The sequence below is a fragment of the Trachypithecus francoisi genome, unplaced genomic scaffold (assembly GCF_009764315.1).
Source record: "Trachypithecus francoisi isolate TF-2019V2 unplaced genomic scaffold, Tfra_2.0 Lachesis_group3, whole genome shotgun sequence".
Classification (NCBI taxonomy): domain Eukaryota; kingdom Metazoa; phylum Chordata; class Mammalia; order Primates; family Cercopithecidae; genus Trachypithecus; species Trachypithecus francoisi.
Window position 1 is genome coordinate 40,311,096 of NW_022681468.1, and position 21,079 is coordinate 40,332,174.

The window sequence follows — 21,079 nt, forward strand, 5'->3', positions numbered from 1 at the left end:
CTCTTTATCCTCACCTATAACACCAGGGGCTTGAACTAGATGATGCCCAATGCCCTTCTAGCTCTGACAGTTTGAGGAGAAGCCACCTATGGAGTGGTGTTGACAATGTGCCTCTTTACCCTGAACCATGTAGCTTTGGTTCCTGGCTTGGGGAAGGGAACTGATCCTTTTCAGCAAATCGGTGCTTCTCCAGAAACTCTCTGTTCACTAAAGGCATCACCTAGGCTGAGGCCAAGTCCTGGACTGTCTTGACTTTTGCAGCCCCATGTTCTCAGAGAGTGTAATCTCTCTCTGCAGCCACTACCTGCATGCAAGACAACCATGCCTGATATTTGTGCAGCTGCTTCATGTTCTAGCTGCTTTTGTTCAGGTCATCTCCATGACCCTTCACCCACTCTGTGAAGTGGGCAGGGTATAGCTGTTGTCATCTCCCTAGAGATGAGGAAGGTCGCAATGCCAGGAAGTGGTCAGGACAGGACTAGGATCCCAGGGCTTTAAAGTCATCACAGCGCTGCTTGGGCTGCAGCCCTCGGACCCTATTGAATGTTCTTCATTCTTACCTTTTGTGCTCCTTTGCGCCCCCCGCCCCAGAGATGCCCCTTCCCATTTTTCCTTCCAACACCAGCCTTTTGAGCCTCCTGCCTCCTGCCTCTCCCCTGTCCAGTCTCATTTACACAGGACAGTTAGAGTCTTTGTCCTCCAGCACACTTTCGGGAGTTGCTGCTTTACTTAGGAACCTCTGGGCTGTTATGTACCTGGACTATGTTCACATTCCCTAGACTGTCCTGCAGCTGCCTTGCTCTGGATAAATTCACTGCTTCTCACCCCCACTCCCAAAACCTGCATACATGTACACACATGCACACACACACATAGGCACTTGCCCGTTGCCACCTGAGGGGCTTTGAATATGACCTCCTTTTTCTTCCCTGCCATTCTAAAACCATTATCATCTTCAAATTCCAGATGAAAACTAACCTTCTTCAAAAATAAAAAAACTTTTTGATTTAAACTGGTCTACGATAACTTGTTTTCTTTTGCAATAATATATAAAGATCATATTTTATGTAAAAATGCAATAGGAGCTGGACACAGTGGCTCATGCCTGTAATCCCAGCATTTTGAGAGGCCCAGCAGGGAAGCCAGGAGCACCAGACCAGCCTGGCCAACATGGTGAAACCCTTTCTCTACTAAAAATACAAAAAATTAGCTGGGTGTGGTGGCACATGCCTGTGATCCCAGCTACTCGGGAGGCTGAGGCACAAGATTTGCTTGAACCCAGGAGGCGGAGGTTACAGTGAGCTGAGATTGAGCCACTGCACTCCAGCCGGAGCGACAGAGGGAGACTCCACCTCAAAAACATAAATAAACAAATAAAAAAGCAATAAGATATTTACTTTGATATCTTTTTAACATTTTTATTAACAATAATATATATTTAATATAGAAAATATGAGAAAAACAGATAAAGAAAAGCAGAGATTTTGTTAATGTCTCATATAGACATTTTAATTTCTATAGATGTATGACCGTATAGGTCTGTGTATATATTGTTATCTATAATATTATAATCTTAGACCCTCTTTCATGTAGCAATATGCTATGAGTATCTTTTCATGTCAGCAAACATGCAAATTATTTTAATGGCTATATTGTTGCCCTTTGAATTACTATACCCCAAGCTCAGCCTCCCAAGTAGCTGGGACTATAGGCGTGCACTACTGCACCCGGCTTCTGACCACTTTAAAATCAGTCTTATGGGCTTTATTCTTGCATTTGCATCTTAAGATATGTAGTAAGCATCCTAAACTTCCATCTTAGAATCACCCCTAGCTATGTCACAAATCCTTAAGGGTTAGGGAAATAGCTGTTCACAAAACCAGTGTGATGAAAGTTGGTTGAAAGGAAAATTCCTCTCCAAACTGGTTAAACAGAAACAGTAGAATTTGTGTCATCATCATTTATGATGTGTCCCTGAGAGTCCGCCCCGTGCTAGGCTTTATTGTGGATTGGCATCTGTGTCATTGAGGTTCGCCACAAGTTCATGGCTGTTAAAGTATGGCTCACTTGGCTGGGCACGGTGGCTCATGCCTATAATCCAGGCACTTTGGGAGGCCAAGGCAGGCGGATCACCTGAGGTCAAGAGTTTGAGAACAGCCTGGCCAACATGGTGAAACCTGGTCTATACTAAAAATACAAAAAAAAAAAAAAATTTAGCTGGGTGTGGTGGTGCGTGCCTGTAGTCCCAGCTACTTGGGGAGGCTGAGGCAGGAGAATCACTTGAACCCAGGAGATGGAGGTTGCAGTGAACCAAGATCGCGCCCCTGCCCTCCGGCCTGGGTGACAGAGGGAGACTCCATCTCAAAAAACAAACCAACAAACAAAAACAACAACGGCAAAACAAAGCATGGCTCACTCTGGCTCCCTAAGCTCTTGGCTTCTTGGCATGAGAAGGAGAGAAATCACAAGTTGTGAACCTGCAAAGGGCTCAGCATGAAATGACTGTTTTCAGAAGACTCGTGGTCCATGGGCCTCCCTTGGTGCCTTTGCTCCTACCTGTCTTTCTGACCTCCTAGTTTTACCTGTAGCTTAAGGCTGTGAGTGACTGAAAATGCAGACTTCCTCGAGATAGAAACTTTTTTGACTTTTCATCTATTAGTCCTCAGGGTTTATGAACTTTATATCCTATTTTTCTTTATGGCATCTGTTGTTTCATATTATAAAAGCAATGTATGCCCATTACAAATATTTTAGAAAACACAGAAAAGAAAAAAAAAGTTACCCAGCATTAGGACATCGGTTTGAAAATCTTAATTTTCCTCCAAAATACATTATAATATCCTTTCCTGTCATTGAAATTTCTTTAACAACCTTAATAGTATCCTCATTAATATACCAAAATATTAAATTATCCCTTGTTTTTGATTATTTAGGTTGCTATTTTCTATTCTTGAAAGCAAATTTTGGCCGGGCGCGGTGGCTCAAGCCTGTAATCCCAGCACTTTGGGAGGCCGAGATGGGCAGATCACGAGGTCAGGAGATCGAGACCATCCTGGCTAACACGGTGAAACTCTGTCTCTACTAAAAAAAATAAACAAAACTAGCAGGGCGAGGTGGCGGGCGCCTGTAGTCCCAGCTACTCGGGAGGCTGAGGCAGGAGAATGGCGTAAACCTGGGAGGTGGAGCTTGCAGTGAGCTGAGATCCGGCCACTGCACTCCAGCCTGTGCGACACAGCAAGACTCCGTTTCAAAAAAAAAAAAAAAAAAGCAATTTTTTTTTTAACAGAAAAAGGAGGGATAGGCACAAAACCCTCAAGGAATGTAATAGAAAGCCACTGAAGCAATAAATAGATGGACCCAGAAATGGGAGATGAAGCTTCCAAAGATAAGATACTTCAACTTTACCGTGTGGTTTAAGGACGGCTCCTATTTTTAAAACATCCCCACTAGGGACTTTTGATGGTGAAGTTCCCAGATGCCCGTGACGTCAGGGGGTGAAGCAGGTCCTGGAGTGGGTGGGGCTGGCGGCTGGTGTGCTGCTAACCAAGAAGGGAGGAGGGAGGACCCACGGGAAGCCTGGCGAAGGAGTAACACAAGAAACAGACTGAGCCGTGACCCTGTGGGGAGACATTTATGCTTTAAACCCCCGTGGGGAGTATTCAGAGGGCAGAACCTCAGGCAGTAGCTGTGTGGGGGTCAGGGAGGCAGAGTGTTCCTTGCTCCTTACAGACCTCACTTCCCTCTTGCATCCAGGGGCCAGTGCTTCTGCCAACCGCCTTGCTCTCTGCTTTTCACTTCTCTTATGGGCTCAGGTAGTTAAAGATGCTTATGATTTTGGCCTGGTGAAAAATCGCTAAGGCAGGAAAGCACACAAAAGGAATGAGGCTATCTTGGAAAAAGGAACAAAAGAAAAACATGTGAGTATTTTCTTTAGGCTGGGCGCGGTGGCTCATGCCTGTAATCCCAGCACCTTGGGAGGCCAAGGCGGGCAGATCACCTGAGGTCAGGAGTTTGAGACCAGCCTGGCCAACATGGTGAAACGCTGTCTCTACTAAAAATACAAAAATTAGCTGGGCATGTTGGCACACGTCTGTAATCCCAGCTACTCGGGAGGCTGAGACAGGAGAATCACTTAAACCCAGGAGGTGGAGGTTGCAGTGAGCCGACATGGTGCCATTGCACTCCAGCCTGGGTGACACAGCGAGACTTTGTCTCAAAGAAAAAAAAAGGAAAAGGAAAATATACCTATTTCTGTTTTGAAGAAGTAATATATACACGCAGTAAGTAAAACCCAAAAGCTATAAAAGGGCAAATAACAAGTTTTACTCCCATCTCAGTCCCCCAGACATCCAGTTCTTTTCCCACAACCTCTGTTAATCATTTCTTGTGTATCTTTCCAGGAATATTTTATGCATATATAAGCACATGGTCTATATTGTTTTTCCCCAGCTGTAGTTTTGTTTTTTGTTTTTTTACTGTATACTGTTTTATGTTTCTCACCCAATGTATCTTGATGATTGTTTTATATTAGTATATAAGCAGCCTCCACATTCTTTTTTTTTTTTTTTTTTTTTGAGACAGAGTCTCACTCTGTCGCCCAAGTTGGAGCGCAGTGGCACGATCTCGGCTCACCGCAACCTCTGCCTCACAGGTTCAAGTGATTTTCCTGCCTCAGCCTCCTGAGTAGCTGGGATTACAGGCATGTGCCACCACACCTGGCTAATTTTTGTATTTTTTAGTAGAGAGGGAGTTTCACCGTGTTGGTCAGGCTGGTCTGAAACTCCTGATTTCGTGATCTGCCCACCTTGGCCTTCCAAAGTGCTGGGATTACAAGCGTGAGCCACTACGCCTGGCTTATTTTTTTAATTAAAAAAATTTATCAAAAGATTTTAAAATTTAAAAATGCAATGAATTTCCAACTTCTATTTAGATTTTTTTTTTTTTTTTTACACCAGTGTATGAATAGATCTGTAGGATAAATTCCTAGAAGTGGAATTACCGGGTCCAAAAGCATGTACATTTGTAATTCTGAGGGGTCTTGCCAAATTGCCTTTCATAGAGGTTGAGCCAATTATACCCTCTTCAGCAACATATGAATGTTTTTTCACCACATCCTTGCCAACACAAGTATTTTATCAGACTTCTTGATCTTTGCCCAGCTGATAGGTGAAACATAGTGTGTTCGTGTACTTTCATTTTACTTCTTGGCCTTTATTATGCAAAATTACAAACTGATAAAAAAGTAGAGACAAAAATATAATAGGATCATTACATTATCACCTAAATTTAACAATTGTTGATATTTTGTTATATTTGCTGATCTATTTTGGGGGTTGAAGCATTGTTAAAGTAAATTAAAGATCATCATGATATTCTCCCCCTAATTACTCTAGTGTGTATCTCTGAAAAACATGAACATTTTCCACCTAACCATGATACCATTATTACACCTAATAAAATTAACAATAATTCCCTAAAAATATAACCTAATACATACTTGATATTCAGATTTTCCAAGTTGTCTGAAAAATGTCTTTGTGATTAGTTTGTTCAAACAAATTAAGGACCATTATTAGATTGTGTATTTGCATGTGGGTGTGCATGCACGTGGGCTTTTAATTTGGACCTCTATTATGAGTGACTTGTATATTTTTTATACATTTTTTGTATACATTTAAGAGACGCTTATAGTTTTTTCTGTTAACTCTTTGTTCACATTATTGGTCTTTTTCCTTGTTAATATGTGAGTGCTTTTTGTATATTAAGTACATTAGCCCTTTTGTATATTAAGTACATTAGCCCTTTAGAAATTTTTTTCCTCATTTGTTTGACTTTGCTTATGGTGTTTTATCCATTACAAACTTTTTTTTTTGAGGTGAGTCTCAATCTTTCACCCAGACTGGAGTGCCGTGGCATGATCATAGCTTACAACAGCCTCAAACTGAGCTCAAGTGATCCTCCTGCCTCAGCCTCCTGAATAGCTAGGATTACAGGTGCATGCCACCACACTCCTCTAATTTTTTAATTTTTTTGTAGAGATACAATCTTGTTAGATTGCCCAGGCTGCTCTCAAACTCCTGGCCTCAAGTGATCCTCCTACCTTGACCTCTCAAAGCTCTGAGATTATAGGTGTGAGCCACAATGCCTGGTCCAACACAAACATTATTTTAATGTAATTGAACTTTCAAATTTTTATTTTATGGCTTTTGGATTTTGTGTCATATTTTGAAAGCCCTTCCCTACACTAACATTGTAGAAAGCATTTACTATGATTGATCTTTTCTTGTTGTTATTGTTGTTTTGAGACAGGGTCTCATTCTATCACCCAGGCTGGAGCACAATGGCAGAATCTCGGCTCACTGCAATCTTCAGCTCCCGAGTTCCAGTAATTCTCATGCCTCAGTCTCTTGAGTAGCTGGGATTACAGGCGCGCGCCACCATGCCTGGCTAATTTTTGTGTTTTTAGTAGATACGGGGATACGTCATATTGGCCAGGCTGGTCTCAAACTCCTGACCCAAAGTGATCCACCTGCTTTAGCCTCCTGAAAGTGCTGGAATTACAGGCATGAGCCATCATGCTTAGCCTTATTTTGGTATTTTTATAGTTTTGTGTTTTACATTTCAATTTTTGACCCACATGAAAATTATCCTGGAGTATGAGGTATGAATGTAACGAACTTTTCCTGCCTGTCCATCCAGTTTTGCCAATACTCTTATTGAGTAATTCATCTTTCCCCTTCCTATTAGAAATGCCACCTCTATCAGCCATTAAATGCCAGTATGTACTGGGACTATTTCTGTCCCATTGATATATCCACCTTTTCATATGCTAGTACAACACAGTTTTACTATAAGTTTACACTATTCTTTGATAGACAAAACATCTGGAAAGGTTGGTAGCCCTTTAGTAGTCTTATTTTTTGGAATATTCCTATTTTTGGTTGAATGTTTTTTCAGTGAAGTTTTTAATCATTTGTCTTTTTATCCCACAAATTCAAATTGTATAATTTAAATATATTTAAAACACTATTAAATATATATTAATTTAGGGTAAATTGATATCTTGATGATGTTGAGTTTTTTATTCAAGACCTCAGCTTGCATTTCCATTTGTCCAGATTTTCTTGTGAATGCCTCAGGAGCCTTTTAAGGTTTTCTTTGTATGGATTTTGCATATTTCCTTTGAGATGTAATCTGAAACATTTTGTATCTTTATTAACATTGCGGGCCTTACAAATTCATATTTCAGGAAATGACCCTGCCACACCTTCAGTGCCTCCTTTGCCTCTAGGATTACATTTTTTTTTTTTTTTTTTTGAGGCAGAGTCTTGCTCTGTCACCCAGGCTGGAGTGCAGTGGCGTGATCTCCACTCACTGCAAGCTCCGTTTCCTGGGTTCATGCTATTCTCCTGCTTCAGCCTCCTGAGTAGCTGGGACTACAGGCGCCGGCCACCACGCCCAGCTAATTTTTTGTAGTTTTAGTAGAGACAGGGTTTCACCATGTTAGCCAGGATGGTCTCGATCTCCTGACTTCATGATCCACCTGCCTCGGCCTCCCAAAGTGTTGGGATTACAGGCGTGAGCCACTGTGCCTGGCCAGCCTCTAGGATTAAATCTAAACTTCTTAGCCTCTCGTTTAAAGCTTTCCACATCCTGTTTAAAACCTGCTTTCCCCTGTAATCCCAGCACTTTGGGAGGCTGAGGTGAGCGGATTACAAGGTCAGGAGTTTGAGACCAGCCTGGCCAATATGGTGAAACCCTGTCTCCACTAAAAATATAAAAAATTAGCCAGGTGTGGTGGTGCACGCCTGTAGTCCCAGCTATTTGGGAGGCTGAGGCAAGAGAATCACTGGAACTCAGGAGACAGAGGTTGCAGTGAGCCGAGATCGCACCACTGAGACTCTGTCTCAAAATAAATAAATAAATAAACCAAAAACCTGCTTTTCTCTAACCTGTAGCTATTCCCTAGCCCTAGCCCCTGAATAAGCTTTGGCCTTTTTTTTTTTTTTTTTTTTTTTTTTGAGACGAAGTTTCACTCTTGTTGCCCAGGCTGGAGTGCAATGGCAGGATCTTGACTCACTGCAACCTCTGCCTCCTGGGTTCAAACGATTCTCCTGCCTCAGCCTCCTGAGTAGCTGAGATTACAGGTGCTTGCCACCACGCCTGGCTAATTTTTTGTATTTTTAGTAGAGATGAGGTTTCATCATGTTGGCCAGGCTGGTCTCAAACTCCTGACCTCAGGTGATCCACCTGCCTCAGTCTCCCAAACTGCTGGAATTATAAGCATGAGCCACCGCGCCCGGCCTAGCTTTGGTTTTTCATACCTGTCTGTTTGGACTCATTCTGTCTCCCTGGCTCCCCTCCCCTTCTGCCAATCCAAAGTGGCTTTCTTCACCAGGTCCTCCCTCGACCACTCCAATAGGAAATGACTTCTTTCTTCTTAGAACCCTTGAGCATTGACCATATGTGTCATGTATCTGATATGGAATTCAGTATTACCCTGTGATGGCTTTTGTGTTATTAAAGTGAACTGCCACTTATTTCCTATGTGCTTGCAGAAGTTAATTGGTGGGTTTGAGTATTGTTTCCTCAACTGTATCTTAAGGCTTTGGGGAGAGTGAGCTGCCCAACGCCCCTGCAGCACCTAGGACAGGGCCCACTAGTAATAGCAACAGTAGTAGTGACGATAACAATGAAAATTCACATGACGGCAAGCTTTCTCTGTGCCAGCCCGTTCCATGTACGAACTCACTTATTACTGGATAAATATATTTGAGGGTTTTAGTGTCATGGGTGTATTTGACCTCAAACTAAACCTTTGAAGGGTTTTAGGTCACCCAGTCCCCATACTCAGACAATAATTCTGGGTCAGAGCTGATCAGGGAGGAAGATGAGTTTTCTAGGCAAAGGCCTAACACACAGCAGGGAATGAGGATGGCCACAGCCTGGGAAGGAAAGGGAAAGAAAGAGGAACAGAGAGGGCTGTGCACAGTGGCTCATGCCTGTAATCCCAGCACTTTGAGAGGCCGAGACAGGAGGATCACGAGGTCAAGAGATCAAGACCATCCTGGCCAACATGGTGAAAAATACAAAAAATAGCCAGGCGTGGTGGTGCATGCGTATAGTTCCAGCTACTCAGGAGGCTGAGGTAAGAGAATCGCTTGAACCCAGAAGGCGGAGGTTGTAGTGAGCTGAGATAGCACTGCTGCACTCCAACCTGGCAACAGAGCAAGACTCCATCGAAAAAAGAAAAGAAAAGAGGAACAGAAAGGAATGGGATGCCAGGTTTGATGGCAGCAGAGGCTGTGAACCAGTCCATGCTGGTGGACTCACCCCCTTTCCTGCACTGGCAGGGTAGGGCTCTGGAAATAAGGCCTGGCTCCTGGCAGGGCTGTGCTGAGGCCTCCTTCCCATGGTGGGTCCCAATAGGATGGTCTGGGTCCCCTGGGGACAGCAGGCCCAGTGCACAGCCACCTCTCTTCCTGTCCACACTACCGGGGTTCCCAGCCTAGCTGGCTCCAGGCCACCTGCCTCTCCTGCACTTGGAAGGCACGGGATGAGCGTCTGGGCTGTGCAGGAGTGAATGTGCTGAGCACGCCAATGCCAGGCGGCTGGAGCCAGCCAGCTCATGGAAATGCCTCCCACCAGGGGCCTTTTCTCCCCTTCCGATCATCACTGGCCTCTCGAAATATTTCCGTGTCTCAACATTGCAAAGCGTTTTGGGGCTCTGGGGATTCTGGGTGATTTCGCTCCAGCCTTCAAATAAACGGCAGCTAGGAGGCCACCTGCCTGTGCTCAAAACCTGTGGCTCCCATGTTTGAGGGTCCGAGGGGCATCATTCATGTGGTGAAAACTGGGGAGATCCAAGGGGGCTTTCCGATACTTCTGCACCAATAAATGCACCAGCCCAGTGGCCTAGAATTAATCCATGTTCCCAGCTAGAAGCACTCCCTTACCCTTTGCCAAGCACAGATAAATAGGTCTCGGCACCCATGTAATGAATTGTTTGCATTCTTAACGACAGGAAAAGGAGGAAGAAATACTTTCACTTTGGGGGACACCTACCTCTAAAGGGGCTAAATTTTCACCCCTCTTAGAGGCTCCGCACCTGACCTGAAGGGCTAGCTACTTAAAGAATAGATCTGGTTTCTAGGGAAAGAACTGTGGGACTGTGGCTGGCTCTGTTGAATCTAAAAATGCCCCAGAATAAATGTAATTGCTTTCCGTCCAGTATGGCATCAAACCCCGTTTAGTTACATTTTGCTGAAGCAGCATTTAAAATCAGGAAAGTGGTTTAATTTGCTGCTGACAAAAGGGTAAGGGGAGTTTTCTCGCTGAAACTTTGCACAGAGGCCCAGGATAAATGAGTGCCGTTTAAATTCTACATGTATTTAGGATTCACACAGTCAGTAGTAGTACTTTTCCTCTTCTTGGAAGTCTTATTTGGATGGCTGCTGTAGAATTCTTCATGTATGACTCAAGCTCTCGTCATATTTATGATAGAGTCTGTCTGCCTCAAGGATAGGGACCGTCAGTCTTGTCCTTGAGTTCCCCACTGCCACCCAGGGCCTGGCACCTGACAGTTATATGGTAAACATTTGCTCTATGAGTACACAGAAGAATCAAGGGTCTGAGTTCCTAATACCAAAATAGCCATGAAACAGGAAGACATCTGATGCAGCAAGCCTCAGGAACTGCCAGGATTCTACCCTTGAGGCAGAACTGGCTGAGCTCCTCTTTTTGTTATTGTTGAATCAGATATTTAATAATTTAAAAAGCCAGCCCTTTCACGGTTGAGGCTCAGTCGAGCACACAGCCTGCTTCTACCGTGCGGACACCGCTCCTGGCTAGGCCACTCCAGGTGTGTCCTGGCTGTGATCTCCCCCACCCAGCCATGTACCCTCCCCAGGGATCCTCCACAACCTCCAGGCCCAGCCTCACTGCCAAGTCACCTCCTGCCCTGAATCTTCAAACCTAAGTGCCCAGAAGCCAATTGCCACCAAACTGTTCATAAATCCAGAGAGGGCTCCCTCCTCTCTTCTCACCTTCAATTCTATCTTACTTGTTTTTCTTCTTTTCTGCTACTTTTCTTTTTTTTCTCCCTCTCTCCTCCCTTATCCTTTTCCCTTTATTTTGTGCCATCCCAGTCTTCTGTCCTCTCTCCAGCATCTTGTCCGAGCTTCCCCAGGTAATGTTCATGCCTAACTTGGACAGACCACCAGCATTATTTGTACAGAGGCATTAAGAAGTACCCCACCTGATCTGGTACAGCATGGGCCTGGGGCTGGGCTTGGGCTGATGCTGATTTAGGGTGGGGATGTCATGTCACCTTCCCAGAGGTGAGAAAGACAGCATAATGCCACGGACAGCCCTCAGCCCAAACCTTCGCTATCCTTACCCCCACAGGAATCACACATTCTACATATCCCGTTCCCTTGCTCATCATTTTCCTCCCCCTACCAGGAACTCCTTGAGGGCAGAAAATTAGTTTTACCTCTGTGTGTCCTCAGGCCTAGCACAGTGCTGCCACAAATAGGAACAGAATCGATGTTTATGCAGACAGCCACAATACAGCTATGGAGTACTGATGGTGTGCCAGGTTCCAGACACTGGAGACAGACAGGTGACCAAGACAGATTTCCCTGGGCTCAGGGAGCATCCAGGAGAGAGGAGGAAATGTAAATGCAGGGAGCAGGGCACAGGAGGGGAGACCCAACCCAAGTGCCATTTACACCAGCTCTTGAAGGATGAATTAGTGTTAAGTGAAGGAGGTGGGGCGGAGTGGAGGGGCTCAGAGAGAGCATTCTAGGCAGAGGGAATGTTTGATGGGTGGATGGGTAATCCTGGCATTGAAATCTGAATTCAATGGCACAACAGTACAGAGTAGTCTGACTGATACAGGGAAACAGATGCTGAATTAGGAGTGTCCTGATACTGTGCATAGAATATAATGGCAGTGGGAGTGATCTCCTTATTGCCTCTGTTCTGGTGGCATGTGGGCTGGTATTGCTACATCTTGGTGACAAATGCTCCCAGGAAGGGAGTGGAATGAATACATCGACCTCCTCTGTCAAGCATGGGGGTACCCTGGGCTTAAGGTAAAACCCCTTGGCCCCATGTCACATGGACCCTGCCAACCTGAGGCACCTCACCAAGGTTCTTCTCTCCACCTAGATGAGCGGGAAGTTGTTCAGAAAAAGACCTTCACGAAATGGGTGAACTCGCACCTGGCTCGAGTGTCCTGCCGCATCACCGATCTCTACAAGGACCTGCGGGATGGGCGCATGCTCATCAAGCTGCTGGAGGTGCTCTCTGGAGAGATGCTGGTAAAGTCCCTTCCATGGGCCTCGGGGCTGCTGCCATCGGCCCCTCTTCAGCAAAGCCATGGTTTGAGGGCATCTCAAGTTCTCATGGCCTTCCCAGTTTTCTCTCTGCTCTTTTGGGAGGCTCTAATACTTAGAATGGGAAGCATCCACGTGGCTGACTGGGTTCTCTGAATTCTCCCCAGAACTTCTTGCCTCCTCTGACCACTCCCACCCCTTCATGCTTCTCCCAGAAGCCATGCAGAGCTCCTGACTTTCACACTGGGCTCTGGGCATCTGTAGCTGGCCTGTGATGGCCTGGCCCTCAGTCTCCCCATTGGGCTAAGATGTGTCTCTCTTAGAACCAAGAGGAAAGTGTGGAAGCCATTTTGCTGTGTGTTTTACCACCCTTGCAAGTGGAAATTTATTAGAGGCTGTCTCAGTTGTAACCCGCCAGCAATACTGTTAACCCCAAAGGAGAAGTAGATGAAGGTTTATGTTTTGCTCAGCACAGAGTAAGCTTTGTGTCCTTGGGCCTATCAGGCAGGACCCTCTTTTCCTCCATTTCCCCCATGTGTAAAATGAGGGCAATGATACCTGTACCTGATGAAGTTATTCTGAGATCCTCAGAGTCTGAATGAAAAGGCTTGAATGAAATGTTGCCTTTTCAACTCCATGCTGAAGTTCTGTCTCTCACCCTGCATTGAAATTCCACTAGAGAGAGTTACCATGGGGAACCCATCAGATGAGGCAGTTATCATCAGGGGAGAAGAGAAGGTTGATTGGCAGGGATGAACCCATTATCAATCACCAAGCTAAAAGTCACTCTTAACACTAACTGGCAGTAAACAGTTCTTAGAGCTGTGCCTGGCACATAGTAAGTGATCAGTTAACCATATGTTATGTTATCTTATGCAAATGCCATTTTTCGCCCACTCAGAGGGCTTTGTTCAGCCCTGGAAGGGCACTGATGCAGCCTGGTTGCCAATCTCTGGGTGCTTGCTGGAGGGAATCTCTGAGCTTTGCTGAAAGGAAAGCACTGAATAGTGTCAATGAATGACCATAGGACTTGGAGTTTGGCCAAGAGGGTGGAGGGTGGGTGCTTATGACAAGAGCTGGTCTAGGCTGCGGCCTCTGGGATGACTGCAGTTCCTCCATGCCCACGGGGGCCACTGCTGTCCCCCAGCCAAAGCCCACCAAGGGGAAGATGCGCATCCACTGCCTGGAGAACGTGGACAAGGCTCTCCAGTTCCTCAAGGAGCAGCGTGTGCACCTGGAGAACATGGGCTCCCACGACGTTGTAGACGGCAACCACCGCCTGGTCCTGGGCCTCATCTGGACCATCATCCTCCGCTTCCAGGTAGGTTCCTGGGGGGCAGAGGAAGTCGAGGGAGCCCTCAAGGCTGCACAGGGCCTGGGAATCTTCTAAAATGGTGAACAGAGTGGGGATGTTAGTGCACATTCTGGGAGTCTGTAAATCTTCCATGTGGGACAGTGCTTGTATCACCCCAAATCATTGAAGCTCAGGGGGAGCTGCTCACTCAGTAGTATAGTCTTTTCAGGGAGAAGATAGAAGTTAATTGGTAGCTGGGTTGATATCTGGCTGGAAGATTAGCTTTTTAGCCTCCTTCCCCTACATATGTAACTTCTTGGTTTTTGAAATAATTAGATTCAGAAATTGCAAAAATTGTATAGAGGATCCGTGTGTATATTTTCCAGTTAGAAACTTTTCTCTTCTCACCCTGAAATTCAAAGTCCAGATAATTTGTAAGGAAATTTAGAAAGGGGAAGGGGAGGAAAACAGGGGGACAGAAAGAACCTTGCCCGAGGAGGTGAGGGCAGGAGAAAGAAGACAGCATACAACTCGCAGACTAAAGACCTCAACCAAGTGGTCCTGGATGTCCGATCTCACTCTCCATGGATGTGTAAAATTGAACAACAATAGCAGCAGAGTTGGGGAGAATGGAAAGGCAAGAGGAGCTGCTAATGAAAGTACAGTACTCACCAGCATTCATGTTGTTCCACGGCCTCAAGGGGCATTGCACGTCCAGAGGAGGAATCGGGGCATCTCGTCACTGATTCTCCAAATTCTATTAGAGTTATCCAATTACAGCTGTCTTGTCCCTGTGCCATTTTGGCCGACTGAGGCAGGGAAACAGGCTGCTGGGGCCCAGGGCCTCAGGGTGTGGTGTTGCTGCGGGGCTGGCAGCTACAGCAGAGGGACAAGGGAGGGAGCCTCCCAGGGACAGCAGGAAGGCACAGATCCAGATGCGAATTCTCGTCAAATCTCTCTTGTTCTCCTACCCTCAGATTCAGGATATTGTTGTCCCAAGTCATGAAGGTCGTGAAACACGCTCAGCCAAGGATGCGCTGCTGTTGTGGTGTCAGATGAAGACGGCAGGGTATGCCCTGGGAACCAGCTGTCAGCACGTCCCCCACCAGCCCCTTTCTCCCCACAAGCACTGCCATCCCCAGAGGGACACTAGACATCATCACCCAGAACTATAGCTGCCTGCCTGTAATTGATGCAAAGTCTGTCCTGACCTGATTCTTTGAGGCCTGGAATACAGGATTCTTTTCCAAAGTTACCTGCAGGCAGACTGGGGGGTCTGTGTGGTGTTCACATCTGATGGGGGAGCCTCTGTGTGTGGCTTAGCTGCTGCCCCCTCTTGGTGACCTGGCTCAAGAAAGGACAGTTCCATTTCTTTCCTGGTATATTGGCCCTCAGTTTGTACACTTGTTTGGGACTACAGAAAATCTAATTCTTAGCTCTTACTGTTTCTCTTGGCTGCAGCTACCCTCATGTCAATGTCACCAACTTTACCTCCAGCTGGAAGGATGGCTTGGCCTTTAATGCCCTGATACACAAGCACCGGTAAGAGGGAAGGGACAGCCATGGGGACTGACTGAGACAGCCTCCCTGGGAATATTTGGACACATTGCATTTAACATGGAGTCACAGAAATGTGACCTCCACTGTTCCTTCTCCTCTCCCCTTCAGCACCCCATAGCACCCCCACTTTCCTTAAATCCCAGCATGTCTACCACCCACTTCCCTCATGTGCCGAGGCTCACACCTGCCCCCTCTCCTGCTCCCGTCTCCTCCTTTCACTCCTTTTCCCGACAAACCCCCTGCCTCTGCACAGTGTCTGCTTCATGCTAGGGCTGCCCTGCTAGTGGGGATGCTGTGGCCACTCCCTTTTCACAGTCCAACTTTGTCCCCAGGCCCGACCTGATCGACTTCGATAAGCTGAAGGACTCCAATGCCCGGCACAACCTGGAGCACGCATTTGATGTGGCTGAGCGCCAGCTGGGCATCATCCCGCTCCTCGACCCCGAAGGTGAGCCACAACCACCCCTGCCAGCCTTTGCTACAGCAATGAGGGATGCACTTGCTGTGCTAGAGGAGCTCAGCCGCAGGACTTCTGTAGGCCGGCCCAGGTGCTGGGCAAGCTGTGGGCACAGTGAGGGGCAGTGGCCGGGCCAGGCTCTGCTCTGGGCCTGCTTCTCTGCTCCATGCTGGTTCCCATGCCTGCCTGGTCTGTTTGGAGATGGACTTTGGATCTTTCTTCTTTTCTTCTTTTGTAATTTGTGGTTCTAAAATGGATTTCATCACATTCTTCCATTCTTGCTCTGTTGGTTGTCACTTTGTGCCTGTAGCTGAACTTCATGCTGGAGGAATGGGGGATAAATCCTCTGAGCCCGACTTTCCTGGCTTCCAGTTTGGTCCTGAGAGTACACCCTTTTCCCTAACAGATGTCTTTACGGAAAACCCTGATGAGAAATCCATCATCACCTATGTGGTGGCGTTTTACCACTACTTCTCCAAGATGAAGGTGCTGGCAGTGGAGGGCAAGCGTGTCGGCAAGGTACAAGCTGTTTTGGAACCAAAGTGTCACCCTTCCCCTGTTTGCCAGATCCAGACAGAGTGGCCCCCTTTCCAATCTAAGAAAGGGTGAAGAGTGCAGCTCCCCTACCCCCTAACTTCCTCTAAAGCTGCCCTTGGCAGCATTGGCTCCTGAGCTGAATTCCAAAGCAGGTTGATGGTCTGTCCTGAAAGGTACCACAGGCGGCTGCTCTGTGCCTGGCGTCCACCTGGTCCACCTGAGACGCATGTCTCATGAACATCCCCACAGGAACCCTCCAGGCTTTTATGTGGTTTGTTTATTGTGATTGCCGACCTCTTAGGCACCCACAGTATACCAGAAGCACACCCATCGGGAGAGACCCTCATGCTAGATTCTTTTCCTCTGCTAAATAGATTCTTAGCTCCTGAAGGATAGGTACCATTTCTCATTCATCTCTGTGCCTCGTGTTTAGTAAAGACAATGGCTGGCAGCCCTTGACTCCTCATGAACATTTAAAAATAACAAAACTCTGGCCCCTAAGTGGCTGGCATCCTGGCACAGCAAGCTTACCAATCTTCTCTAGCACTGGGGAGGGGAGCTGCTCCCAATCCCTAACAGGCCAGCTCGCTGCCGATTGGCAAGACGAGGGCTTCACCCACTTCCCGTCCACTCCTGCCGCTCTACCAACAGTCTTGGGCCCAGGGAACAAACCCAGCCTAGAGCACTCTGGGGCTTAGGAGGTGGGAGCCCCATTTCAGGGCACCTTGATTGTGGTCCTCATTGGTATCCTCAATGGTGGCTTTGCCCTTCTGATGAGAATAAGTAAGAAGGTGATTCCTTAGGTTATTGACCATGCCATTGAGACTGAGAAGATGATTGAAAAGTACAGCGGGCTAGCCTCGGACCTGCTCACCTGGATCGAGCAGACCATCACTGTTCTGAACAGCCGCAAGTTTGCCAACTCACTGACGGGCGTCCAGCAGCAGCTGCAGGCCTTCAGCACCTACCGCACTGTGGAGAAGCCGCCCAAGTAAGGGCCTTGGAACATGGGAGGGTGGTCCTCAGTGGCTGGGAAACTGACCACCAAAAGGTAGAGCCAGGTTCTGGGCCTTATGAAGTGCATCTACCAGGCACACGCTCAAGATTAGAGAGCTGCACATGTGTCACCTGCCTCGTGCCCCTCTTCACCACTCTCCTCCCAAGCCACCAGCTTAGAGGAAACCAGCATTGATGAGAAACCTCGACTCAGAACCAAAGACAGTGGTTCCTCCCAGATCCCTGAGGAGGAACAGAAAGGAAATCATAGGCTTCTGAGTCTCTTTGAATAATCCAGGCTGAAAAGCTCCTCTCTGGTCTGCCACTGAGCTGTGGGCCCGTTTTCTGATGAGATGACCTCTGTGCTCTCAGCCCCTGAGCTCTCTGCACAGGGTCTTATGAATCATCAAGTTCATCCTTCTTTTCCTTTCCCATCTGTCACTGCTCAGCAACAGAGCACTTAGCCTGCTTCTCAGGACCTCTGCCCTACCCTAGTGCGTGCAGAGCCTGTGTGCATATGCTTACACACAGGTGCATGCAAACAACCGTGCACACACATGCATACCTGCGTACACACAACCATCCATACACACAACTGTGCACCCATGAACATGTATGCACACACAACCATACACACACAACCGTGCACTCATACACATACACATAACTATACATGCATTTGTGCGTGCACACACAACTATGCACCCATGCATGTACATATGCACACACAACCACATGTGCAAACGCACATACATATATACAACCACACATGTGCACATGCACACACACACAAACATGCACACATACACACAGGGCGTTCCGGCTTATCTGCCATTAGCTTGTCCAGCTCATTTGAAATAGGCTTCTAGCTCACTGGTGGTACCTTCTGCTCTGCTATTCCCCCCACCCCCCACACTCTCCATTCATGACTCTGAAATGGGGAAAGGTGAAATGCTGACTCTAGGATATACTATTAACAAGTATCTGGTTTCTGGTCTGACACCAACCCATTTCTGAAGCCCTAAATCCAATACAGTTAGCATCCCCTATGAGTCTACCAGTCACTGCACACAGGGGTGTTATCTCTTGGCTGTGTAGACAGTGCTTCATGGCCACAGTTCTCTTAAGTGCCTGTGAGCAGTGAGATCCATTAGACTGGGCTCAGGGTGGGGACATTGCATATAGCTGATCCTTGACTGCCAGGTCAAGGATGCAGAAATGGGGGGACACTTGGGTCCATGCAGAAATGTGGAAGTACCTGATACCTGCAGCCTGTACCCCACATGCTAGACAGCAATCCTGCTACCAATTCTTGTCTTCTACACCTACAATCCTCTCAGAGCCCAGCCCTTCCTGCCTTCTGGGAAGCATCTGGCCTGTAGGACTTGCCAGGAGATCTGGCTCATTAGGACCTGGGTGAAAGCTGTTTTCAGTGTAGTATGCTCTCCCACGGAAAATGCTGGGGTTTGATTGACTCACTCAATAAGAAACTGACCAGAGAGCTAATAAGAAGCCCTCATCACTTGCAGAACAGAGAAGGGTTTTTGTTGTTTTTTTTTTAATTGATCAGTAAAACTTGATATTTACAGGAATTACCAGAATACCTCAGCTTCCCATGTAGAAGCAAATGATAAATGCTATGGTGGCCATTGTGTTTTCTTTGGTTGATATTGTAAAGACCCAAACCCTTCTTAGACCTTAGTTGGTGAGAAGGATAGATGTTTTAACAGGTAAGTGGACCTATAGATTCTCTTTAGTTTTTCTGTGTTTTTAAGGGAAATATGCTTTGCTATCTAAGTTTCAAGATGCCACAGTTCCGTATTGACTTCAGCAAAAAAAATTTGGCCATGAGATATGAGATACCAGTCTTCCTATCTGTTTTCTTGACAGGTTTCAAGAGAAGGGGAATCTGGAAGTTCTACTTTTTACCATCCAGTCCCGGATGAGAGCCAACAATCAGAAAGTGTACACACCCCACGATGGGAAACTAGTGTCTGACATCAACAGGGTACCACAGCATTTTCCATTATGCATTGATGGTGGATTGATTGAATTCCTGATAAGGACACAGTGAATGGTCGTTGGACCAGATTAAACCAAGCCACTTTATTTGGTGTTATTAATCTACATGTTGACTATTTGAGGGAGTTATCTGAACCTGGTTCTGAGGGGTCAGACTCTACTCCCCCACCCTCCTTTAATCCCCCTGTTCAGATGCCCTGAGTCCCTGAGTCCTTTTTTTTTGGAGACAGGGTCTCACTCTTCCACCCAGGTGGCAGTGCAGTGGCACAATCACAGCTCACTGCAGCCTCACCCTCCTGGGCTCAAGTGAAGCTCCCACCTCAGCCTCAGTAGGTGGGACTACAGGCATGCACCACCACACCTGGCTAAATTTTGTACTTTTTATAGAGACAGAATCTGGCGATGTTGCCTAGGCTGGTTTTGAACTGAGCTCAAACAATCCTCCTATCTTGGCCTCCCAAAGTGCTGAGATTACACATGTGAGCCGCCACACCCAGCCTCCTAGTCCATTTTCTTTTGGAGTCAGTTTTACAGCCTATCCTTGATAGAACAAACTCAAGAACCTTGAGTTTGTCTTTGAAGATGGAATATTAACTACTTATAACCAAAGGAAAATGCCTATGACATTTCAGAGGCTTGGAGGCTTACCACCACCTGGCAGTTCATATTGAACGGAGGTAGCCATTAGTCAATAAGAACTTACTGAGCATAGCCGGGCACGGTGGCTTAAGCCTGTAATCCCAGCACTTTTGGAAGCTGAAGCAGGCAGATCACGAGGTCAGGAGCTCGAGACCATCCTGGCTAACATGCTGAAACCCCGTCTCTACTAAAAATACAAAAAAATTAGCCAGGCGTGGTGGCGGGCACCTGTAGTCCCAGCTACTCAGGAGGCTGAGGCAGGAGAATGGTGTGAATCCGGGAGGCAGAGCTTGTGGAGAGCCGAGACTGTGCCACTGCAATCCAGCCTGGGCAACAGAGCGAGACTCCGTCTCAAAAAAAAAAAAAAAAAAAAAAAGAACTTACTGAGCATTCAGAGAAGTGAAAAACATTATTTTGGGCCAAGAGTCTGAGGAAGGTTTAGGGGAAGAGGGAAGTGAGACTCATGAGCAGTGCCCTCTGAATCTTTCATGGGTCCAGACATGAAAACCAAAAGGCTTTTAGTGATCTTTAATCTGTTACCACGTCACCCAAGAGCATCAGGTTGTACCTCGATTCCAGAAATCACTCAGTGTTGGGTGAAAGAGGTGGAGCCCCCAAACTGAGGCGTTTCTCCTATACCCCAAGAATTCTCATTCCACCCTTTGTGCAGGCCTGGGAAAGCCTGGAAGAAGCTGAGTATCAGCGGGAGCTGGCCCTGAGAAATGAGCTCATTCGGCAGGAGAAGCTAGAGCAACTGGCCCGGCGCTTTGACCGGAAGGCTGCAATGAGAGAGACCTGGCTCAATGAAAACCAGCGCCTCGTGGCCCAGGTAATGAGGGACATGCTTTGGGTGACAGGAGAGGGGACATTCTTCAGAGCCCCCAGCTCTTGGCTGGGCTGGAGTCCAAGCTGGCTTCTCACAGCCTCTCCTTGTGGCTTGCATCCCAGCTCCCCCATGATCCGGTGGATCAAGATTTGCATCTGGGGAGGAACTCTCCAGGATTTATTAAATCTCGTTTTTAGGAAAGAGCCTTGGAGTCTAGAACTGGCTGCTGAAGTTGTCTTTTGTGGGCTTGTAGCGTCAACTACAGCTGGGGTTTGAGTTGATGTTAAATCATGGTTCTCGGGGGATATGGTAAAATCACAGACTGCACCTTGTCTGTGTCGGGCATGCCTTTTGGACTCTGGCCTCTGGTGCTGTGACATAATTCTAGCTAAGAATGGACCCCAGGG

General features: G+C 46.9%; 1 protein-coding gene across 3 annotated transcripts in view; it reads left to right on the plus strand.

Moving 5' to 3' along the window:
• The window catches only part of SPTB (spectrin beta, erythrocytic), a 138,384-nt gene that overhangs the window by 65,974 nt on the left and 51,331 nt on the right, over positions 1-21,079 (plus strand). For all 3 annotated transcript variants that reach the window (XM_033187735.1, XM_033187734.1, XM_033187736.1), the window contains 9 exons: positions 12,175-12,326; positions 13,489-13,662; positions 14,613-14,704; positions 15,097-15,177; positions 15,528-15,643; positions 16,059-16,171; positions 16,993-17,180; positions 19,076-19,193; positions 20,517-20,675. In XM_033187735.1, coding sequence (XP_033043626.1) covers positions 12,175-12,326; positions 13,489-13,662; positions 14,613-14,704; positions 15,097-15,177; positions 15,528-15,643; positions 16,059-16,171; positions 16,993-17,180; positions 19,076-19,193; positions 20,517-20,675 — 1,193 coding nt within the window. The remainder of the gene's footprint in view (positions 1-12,174; positions 12,327-13,488; positions 13,663-14,612; positions 14,705-15,096; positions 15,178-15,527; positions 15,644-16,058; positions 16,172-16,992; positions 17,181-19,075; positions 19,194-20,516; positions 20,676-21,079) is intronic.